This window comes from Phocoena sinus, chromosome 3 (genome assembly GCF_008692025.1).
Source record: "Phocoena sinus isolate mPhoSin1 chromosome 3, mPhoSin1.pri, whole genome shotgun sequence".
In the NCBI taxonomy this organism is placed as follows: Eukaryota; Metazoa; Chordata; class Mammalia; order Artiodactyla; family Phocoenidae; genus Phocoena; species Phocoena sinus.
The window spans coordinates 61,990,571-61,999,653 of record NC_045765.1 but is presented as its reverse complement, the minus strand read 5'-3'; the positions used below and the strand labels follow the sequence as shown (position 1 = coordinate 61,999,653).

Here is a 9,083-nt window from a genome sequence, read left to right as displayed (position 1 = left end):
TGATGTGTTCCTGTAGGCTCATCAATTGCACCACTCTGTTGGGGGAGGTTGATTATGTATATGTGGCGTTAGGGAGTATATGGAAACTCTCTGTACTTTCTACTCAATTTTGCTATGACTCTAAAAATAAATCTATTTTTTTAAAAAAGGAATGGCTTTACAATAATTTTTTAAATAAAATAATAACAGAGGTTTAAATTTTTTTTTAATCAGAATGGCCATCATCAAAGTCTACAAATAATAAATGCTGGGAAAAAATAAATAAATAAATAAATAAATAAAATAAATGCTGGGGAGGGTGTGGAGAAAAGGGAACCCTCCTACACTGCTGATGGGAATGTAAACTGGCACAGCCACTATGGAAAACTAAAAATAGAGTTATCATATGATCCAGCAATCCCAATCCTCGGCATATATCCAGAAAAGACGAAAGCTAATTTGAAAAGATACATGCACCCCAATGTTCATAGCAGCACCATTTACAATAGCTAAGACATGGAAGCAACTGAAATGTCCATGGACAGATGAATGGATAAAGAAGATGTGGTGTATATATACAATGGAATACTACTCAGCCATAAAAAAGGATGAAATAATGCCATTTGCAGAACATGGATGGACCTAGAGATTATCATACTAAGTGAAGTAAGTCAGAGAAAGACAAATATTATGACATCACTTAAATGTGGAATCTAAAAAACAGTACAAATTAACTTATTTACAAAACAGGAACAGACTCACATAGAAAACAAACTTATGGTTACCAAAGGGAAAGGAGGGAGAGGGATAAATTAGGAGTATGGAATTAACAGATACACACTACCATATATAAATTAGATAAACAACAAGGATTTACTGTAGAGCACAGGGAACTATATTCAATATCTTTAAATAACTTATAATGGAAAAGAATTTTTTTTAAGATTACATATACAACCAAATCACTTTGCTGTACATCTGAAACTAACACAATGTGGTAAATCAGCTATATTTCAATAAAAAATTTTTTTAAAGAAAGAAAATTTCCCAGAACTTAGTGACATGTTTGTTTGAAAGAGCCCACTGTGTCTGGCATCATAGATGAAAACAAAGCTACACCAAGAAACATCACTGTAAAATTTGGGGCATGGGAACCAAGAAATTTTCCTACAGTTTTCCAGAGAGTTAGAAAAGATCTGGATACAAAATGCCTTTGGACTTCTGAAGATAGGAGATACTGGAAGATAGGAGGCAATAGCACAGGTATTCAAAATTCTGAAGGAAAATTATTTCCTGCCTGAAATTCTGTGTTTATTTGGATGTGTTCCCCACAAGAAAGAGGAAGACCTGGGATGCAAGGAATAGGAGAGCCACATAGGAAAGAGGAGAAGGGAATTCCCATGGCCGGATGACAGGAGTCCTCAGCACGACAGCTGTACAGAAGTTGTCAGATGGCAGCTGTCCATGTCCGAGCAGGTCAACAGGCTCCAGGGGAGATTTTCTTGGGAAGATGAAATTGTGAAAATAACTGATTTACCCAAATCTGTTAAAAGGAGATTTATGTAAGTGGCTGAGAATTTAGGATTAAATCACAGAGGAACATAGAAAAATTAAGCAAATGGAAAAAATAAGACAATTATTAGGAAAAAAAGTTTTGAGGGAAAATTAATCTTAGTTAACTATATGTTTCAGCTGAGAATATATTAGCATAATTATGTAAACAGTAAACAAAGCTTTTGGCCAACCCAAATTATGATCTACGCATATTGGTAGAATGAGAAAAAAGGAAAGATGCAGTGGAAGAAGGACAGCAAGGAGGAGAAGAATTAAATATTCATCGTAAACCACAGATACTGCCTACATTTGAAAATCGAGAAATCCAGAAACATGGAAGAGGTAAATACCAAAAGAAGCAGTTAAGGTCGTGGTTCCTCTGGAGAAGAGGCCAAGGGGGTAGAGGTGGGGAGCTGCTTGTCAACAACTGAAGGCTCTGAGATTTTATCCCACTTGCATGCTAACCAGTCAGCTTGCCACAGTTTCATGGAGGCTGGCAGAAGACACAAGACTCCTGCACCAGAGACAAAGAACAGATTGTTAGACACAGCACTAGTAGTAGTATCTTTTATTTGGTTCCCTGAACCCCAGTTCTCACAGAGTGGTGCCAAGAGAGCCAGATGGTACCTGTACACACAGTGTAAGTACAGGAGAAGAAGCCTGAGCTGAGACAGCCTGAATTGCTAATAATGGACAGTAAGTCTGCCTGCCTTTTTTCTTCAGAGGAAGATGCTGTCTCTTCCAAGGCTGCTTGCTATGCAAACATGTCGAAAAAGACTGTAGGGAACGAAGTAGGGCAGTCAGTGCCTCACTCACGAGATGTGAAGACCGATGGAGGAATTCTCAAAAGTGATGTTTTTCTTAATAAACCTCCTCGAATTATTTGATTTTTTAAAAATTACATGCACGTATAACTTTCATAAAAATGAAAATTTACTTAGGAATTTTACATTATTAAAACAACTCGCCTGACACTCCTACTGATTGAGTATCTCTTCTTTCCAACGGAGAGCCAAAGTCGGAAAAGTATTGGAAAAGGAAGTTTTCCAAAACTTCGCTCAGGGCGGGCTGGCCCCAATGAAGGGCGGTCCCAACCCCAGCTGTCCAATCTGTGCTGAGACCCAGGCGGTGAGGCCCGCGAGCCCGCCCTTCCCTGGCCTCGCATCGGGGCAGGCTCCTATACGCCCCGAGCGCCCGGTTCTGCACCTGCAAGACCTGGATGGGGCGGCCCAACGCCGTGGCTGGTGGAGAGATGCAAGCCACGTGTGTCAAGTGCCCGGAGCAGCACTTTTGTAGTTGTGTTGATTGCAATGATCCGGGATGTGAACCAAGCCTCGATGAAAAAAAAAAAAAAAAAAGCATCATGGTCCAGCTGACTAGCCAGCGGGGGCTCGTTCGGGGCTGAGGGCCAGAGCGGGTGTCCAGAGCACAGCGCAGGAAGAGGGGTGGGCAGCTCTGCCGTGTCGCCGCAGGATCCCCGGGCCCGGGGGATGAACGCGACATCCCCTCGCTTGTGCGCACAGGCGCCCTGGCCCTGCCGGGCGCTCGGACCGCTCGCTCCCGCCCTTGCAGCTCCCTCGCCCGGCCTCTGACCCACACAGACCCAGGCCGGGGGCGGGCGTGGGCGCTTCTCCGAGAAGCGGGTCTGCACTCCTACCCCTCCTACCCCTCCCTCCCTCCCTCCCTGCCTCCCTCCCTTCCTTCCTTCCTCCCCGGCCGAAGCCTTCGGCCACGGAGTGAGCCTGGCCTGCGCGGATCCCGTTTATCAGCCTCATCTCCCATTACATAAGGCGGCGCCTATCTCCAGGGCATCGCCACAACCTTGGGCCTTCTCCCACGCGCGGGGGCGCACCTGCCCACCGCTCCCCGCTTGGTTTTGCTGGTCCTAGAGGGGGAGGGGGGCGTTCCACTCATCTTGACGCAGCCCACGGTGGTTCCCCACTCCTTCCACCAACACAGGGACCCCCACGGGAGATGCTACTGACCCTACTCTGCAGATAAGGAAACTGAGGTCACAGAAGCAGGCGGCAGCGCTCCAGGCACTGGGGAGCCACGAGGGGCAGGGCCCAGCTTCCAAGCGTTAGGGCCTGCAATTGTGCTGGGAAACTTGGGGCTGGGAGAGAAGAGAGGGTGGGAATCACGTTACCAGTGAGAGGAGAGGGTGGGCAAGGCCGGGAGGCCTCTAAGCAGGGGCGACAGCCCCAGCGTCCCTTGGAGGACCCTTGTGAGGAGGCTGAGCCCCATTGTCATTGGACAGAGAGGTAGCCTGAGCAGACAGAGAGGGCCGAGAGGGGGAGGCACTGGCTTAGGGGAGGAAGTGGGTGAGGGAGACTTGACATCAGCACCCAAGAGGCAAATACTGTGGCCTCAGTTGCATGGGTTTCTGGAGGACTTCTGGAAAAGCTGGGAAATGGCTACATGCCAGTGTCCCTGCAGGGGGTGGGCTGCCCACAGGGGACCCTGGAGTGGGGGCAGGCCCAGGAGTCACACTCCACAGCCTTCAATCTGCAAGGGAAACTTGAGGCCTCGGAGGGCAGAGGTGGTCGCCCCAGGTCTCAAGTGGCAGTGGGAACAGTTAGTCTCCAGGGCTAAGGCTGGGTCCACCTCTTGCCGGCCCCACCCACTGAGGGTCTCCCAGCAGGACGGACCCACACTGAAGGCTGGGTGGGGCACCCAGTGTCCAGGCTGCGCATGCTGAGACAACTTCTCAAAGGAAAGATCCCAGGAGGATCCCTGAGTCTGACTGGATCTTTCAATAGAGACCTGGGAATCTGCACTTCCATGATCCTTCCCACAGCGGGGCCAACAGGGAATCAGGTGGGCCAAAAGAAGTGAACTTCACTCTTCTCCTTTTATCCTGTTTGAATTTTGTACCCAGAGCAAGTATTGTTTTGGTAATGTAACAGACCAGTTCACTGAAAAAAATAAAACCCCCAGATTCCCACATCTGATAGACTGTGGTCACAGCACTGTCTGCCCAGCATTTCTGGTGACCTAAAGGGATCTGAGGACAGGAGCTGGGTGGGCACCTAGGGTGGACAATGGGCAAAAGTGCTGGATTTCCAGCTGGCACGGTTGACACCAGGCTGCCCTCAGGGCCCTCTCACCTACCCCACCAGTAAGCTCATCCAGATCTTGGAAACTGCCCCAGAACCCTCTCAGTAATAAGTCTACAAGAAATCAAATTCTTTCCTTTATGTGACGCTGGATTTTCCACAAAGTAAAATCAAGATGAGTAAAGATGTGGTTTGTAGATAGTGTCCAACAAAGCGGAGACCAGGGTGTGAGGCATCACCACTTGGGCCTATAAAAGCTGCCACAAGAGGCCAAGGCCACAAGATACTCAGCTTAGGCCAGCCTATGCGTCTGCTTCTCACGCTTCCTGTGGCTCTAGGCTCCATGGCACTCTGGTTGACTGTGGTCATTGCTCTCACCTGCTTTGGTGGCCTCGCCTCCCTGGGCCCTGTGCCTCCCTCTACAGCCCTCAAGGAGCTCATTGAAGAGCTGGTCAATATCACCCAGAACCAGAAGGTGAGTGCCTGCTGGCCAAGGTCCCAGCTCTGGGGGGTGCAGGGGTGGGGGACTCTCAGGAAGGGTACTGGTCATGGACTGGGCCATGAAGCCTGGGCCTGGTCCTAAGATGCCTGTAGGTCAGGAAGAAGCCCCAAGGACTAGGAGATGAGCCTGGCCATGGGGGAGGGGAGCCAGGTTGGGGTGTGGGATGCAGTAATATGGGCGGACCCAAGAAGGAATGTGGCAGAGCCCCCAGAGATGACCTGCCCCCCTGGCCTGGCCCTGCCTGCCATAGCCAGCTCCTACTCAGCCGTTTCTGAACAGAGGAGACCAGAGAAGGGCTGGCACCCTCCTAGAACTATTTGGCATTTGCCCATTGGCTCTGAATGTGATAATGGGGCCGTTATTCACAGCATCTTAGTTAAGCCCATCCTTATGGAAGAATCCATCAGTAGAGGCAGCTCCTCTCCCCAGTGGTGACGGCCCACACTTTCTGAGCACTAATAATGTACCAGGCCCACTGCCGGGGCTTTACATCTCATTTCATCGCTGCCAACCACCTTAAGAGACAGGTACGATACCCCATTTTACTAAATGTCAGTGAGGTTAACTGACGAAAGTCAGATTAAACCAGTATTGGACGACACCAGAGGGCCCATGCTCCGAACTGCGGTATCCCCAATTCAGAAGGTGGGCTGTTTACACACTAGACCCACACGGCCTCCCATCTGATTGGCCTGGTCACCCCCTCCCTCACCCGACACTGCCCTGGACCTTCCCTGCAGGCCCCTGACTGACTGGCCTGTGTCATCTGTCCTCCTGCCCTGGCTATGGCAAGCTTTGCACAAGGCTTGTCCCTTACTGGCTGTGTTACTCAGTTTTTCTCTCTCAGCTCCAAGACCCTGTACAATGGGTCTCCCCTGCTGTGCAGAGCAGGAACTGAAGCTCAGGAACACTGAAGGTCCCAGGCCTGCCCCTGCTATATGGGGATGCCTGTGGGGACTTGGCCTGGGCTGGCTGGGCAGGTCTGGGACCCTGCCAGCACTCAGCTCACTGTTCTCCGCTCCCTCAGGCACCCCTGTGCAATGGCAGCATGGTGTGGAGTGTCAACCTGACAGCCAACATGGTGAGGACCCCTGGGCACTGGGGGGAGGTGGCTGAGGCTGCAGCCCTCTGCCTGTCTTTTCTGAACCTTGCTCACACGGCTGGCGGTTCCAGGCAGGCTTCAAGAGCCAATCTCCACCCCTCATCATCTGGGCTCCCCACCACCCAGACCCACCTCCACCAGGCCTCCCAGCCCCCTCCCTCCTGCAAACTCACTGAATGTGCTGCCTGACCCCCCGGCGTTTTCGTCCCCACAGTACTGTTCAGCCCTGGAAGCCCTGATCAACGTCTCCAACTGCAGTGCCATCCAAAGGACCCAGAGGATGCTGAGCGCACTCTGTCTTCACAAGCCCTCAGCTGGGGTAAGGCCCCCCTGCCCACCCCGACCCTGCACCCACTTCTGCCAGGCCTGGGCTCACCCTGGGAGCTTCAGGGGAAGCTGGCTGAGCATCTGAGGCATGTGTCCACAAAGGGGTGGGCCCACTGTGGAAGCAGGGACGTGCCTTTGGGATTTCCAAGTCGTGGCCTGAGGGCTCCTGACTCCTACCTGAGCTTCAGTTCCACATCTGTAAAATGTGGGTAATAACAGTACTCACCTCATGGGGGCTTTTGTGGGGATTGAACCAGCCGGTCCCTGGAAAGCCCCTGGTAGATGCTGATCGTCCTGGTTCTGGCGTTCCACTAACATGCTGGCCTCTTTGCCCTGCAGCAGGTTTCCAGCGAGCACATCCGAGACACCAAAATTGAAGTGGCCCACTTCTTAAAAGACCTGCTCAAACATTCAAGGATCATTTTTCACTACGGAAAATTCAGCTGAAGCATGAAGAGCTAGCATTATTATTTGCAGAGGCAGACCCTGACCATCTAAGTTGCAGATTTATTTTTCTTTCAGATGTCAGAAATTTCTTGGGGAGACTGGAGGAGGGTTAGGGAGGGGGGTAAGGTTTCCTTAGCTTAGACCTGAGCCTGTGCTGCCTGCCTTGAGCCCAGCCAATCCCACCTGCCCTGTGCCTTGGTGCCCAGGGCTCAGGCTGGTGGGCCTCCTCCATCTGGGGCTCCGAGCTGGGTGGACAAGGATGGACATTGCCCCACTTGATCTCCCCCTCCTCAGAACAAACTAGCGTTACAATGGGTGCCACCCTCGTCAGACAGCCAGTGGAAGAGCTACCTGCTTTACACCGGGGCAACTGAGGCAGAGAGCAGCCCAGGCACATTTCTTCTTGGCCTTATTTATTATTGTGTGTTATTTAAACAAGTGTTTTTCTCTGTACTGGGGATAGGGAGGGACTGTTACTGCCAGAACTTGGAGCCAAGGGCCTGGAGACTTGGGGCTCCAGCACTAAAGCAGCGAGCATTAGGAATCCCTGGCAATAAGTACTGTATGCAAACTTCTGCTACCTCACTGGGGTCCCGGGGCCGAGGCAGGGTATAGGTCAGAGGGCCAGAGTAGCCACTCTTGTCTGACGGCCAGCAGTCAGCCCTCAGCCGAGTAATTTATTGTTTTTCCTTGTATTTAAAGTTAAGTATTAAAATATGTTATCAAAGAGTTAATAATATATAGGAAAGCAGCCTAGAACACTGCATATGGTGTGGATTGTGGGGAGGGGTCATTGGATAAGTTGTTTCATTGACTTTGTCAAGCTGGAAGCCAGAAATAAAGATGGTGACAAGAGACCTGATGGTGTTTGCCTTTTATGTTGGCCTTTGGGCGCGGGCCTGTGTTCCGAAGACTCTGAGGAGTGTTTGGGAGGCAGAGCAGTCGGAGGGGGGCCTAGGATGGAGCGGAGGGGGAGTGAAGTACAAGACCTGGGCTGAAAAAAAGCAAGCCAGTGCCTGGGGAGAGGGTACCTGGCCAGGAGGAGTTCCCCACCACCACCTGCAGGGAGGTGGAAGAAGCATGGGCCAGGGTGTCGGGGTTCAAGGGAGGTGTCTGGAGCAGGTAGAGACCTCAGAAGTGGTCTCATGACCACAGCCCTGGATGAGTGGCCAGCCTGTGTCTGGCACCACCCACACACCTGCTGGTGTCGCCCATATGAAGCTCAGGGAAGAGAAGGTGGCTTGCCCAAGGTCCCACAGCTGGTATGGAGCAAAGCCAGGATTTGAACCCCAAACTCACTCCAACTCCAAAGCTCACACACTTAACTACCTTGCCTCCCTCTGTCCAAATGCTATCTGGCCTGAATGCACGACCTTTGTAATACTGTCACCAGCCTGTGTGGGCACCTCCCCTGACGGGGAGCTCACTACTCGCTCTCTAGGTACAGCCCATTCAATGTCTGGACACCTCTCATCACAAGAGAGTGCACACTCACCACCTCTGTGAACAAAGACGCACCAATGACTTGTGGCCCCTGGACCGTGGAGTGACTGGGGTAGAGAGCCAAGGTCACAGGGCCCTGATCAGACTGCTCCTTTCCAAGCAGGTGTTTTTGCTTCTCCTTCAGTCAAGGCCAGCACGTGCCTCAGCAAGCCGCAGCTAATGGGCACACCCATCAGCCACGGTTTACACTGTGAATATTCGGAAGGACAGGATGCCTCCTGCAATGGGTGGCGGGTCATCAGAGACCAGCCTCAAATGCTGAGTGGGAGGCAGGCACCCTCCCTGGGGGAGCCCAGAGCCCTGTGGGAACATCTATAGTAATGCTCACAAGTCAGTGGAGGCAGCCACTCAGGAGCAGTGAGAGCTCATGCCGTGTGTGATTCAGGCAGCAGAGGCCATGGCAGGACCTGTCCAGGGTGCAGATGACTGCAGCAGACTGCTCCAGGGACCACTCTCAAATGGAGTGAACCCCTCATTTCCACCCAGGCAGATGTGAGGGAAGAAGCCACAGTCAAATGTGCAGGGATCTGGGGATGCTCAGCCCAGGGAGGGAAGACCTGGGAGGAGGCACAGGAACTGAGTGTCCCATGCGCTGTCCAGCGTGGGAAGTGAC

At 51.6% G+C, this 9,083-nt stretch overlaps 1 protein-coding gene across 1 annotated transcript; it reads left to right on the top strand.

The window, feature by feature from the left end:
- The first annotated feature begins 4,892 nt into the window (after nt 1-4,892).
- Nucleotides 4,893-7,250, top strand: IL13 (interleukin 13). Its single transcript, XM_032627896.1, has 4 exons — nt 4,893-5,064; nt 6,119-6,172; nt 6,408-6,512; nt 6,860-7,250. The coding sequence occupies exons 1-4, from the start codon at nt 4,894-4,896 to the stop codon at nt 6,965-6,967; spliced, it is 438 nt and encodes a 145-aa protein (XP_032483787.1). The 5' UTR covers nt 4,893; the 3' UTR covers nt 6,968-7,250.
- The last annotated feature ends 1,833 nt before the right edge of the window (nt 7,251-9,083 follow it).

Coding starts and splice junctions, on each gene's coding strand:
- IL13 (XM_032627896.1), top strand. CDS start 4,894: ATGCGTCTGCTTCTCACGCTTCCTGTGGCTCTAGGCTCCATGGCACTC. Junction 5,065..6,118: donor ATATCACCCAGAACCAGAAG/GTGAGTGCCTGC, acceptor CCGCTCCCTCAG/GCACCCCTGTGCAATGGCAG. Junction 6,173..6,407: donor TCAACCTGACAGCCAACATG/GTGAGGACCCCT, acceptor TCGTCCCCACAG/TACTGTTCAGCCCTGGAAGC.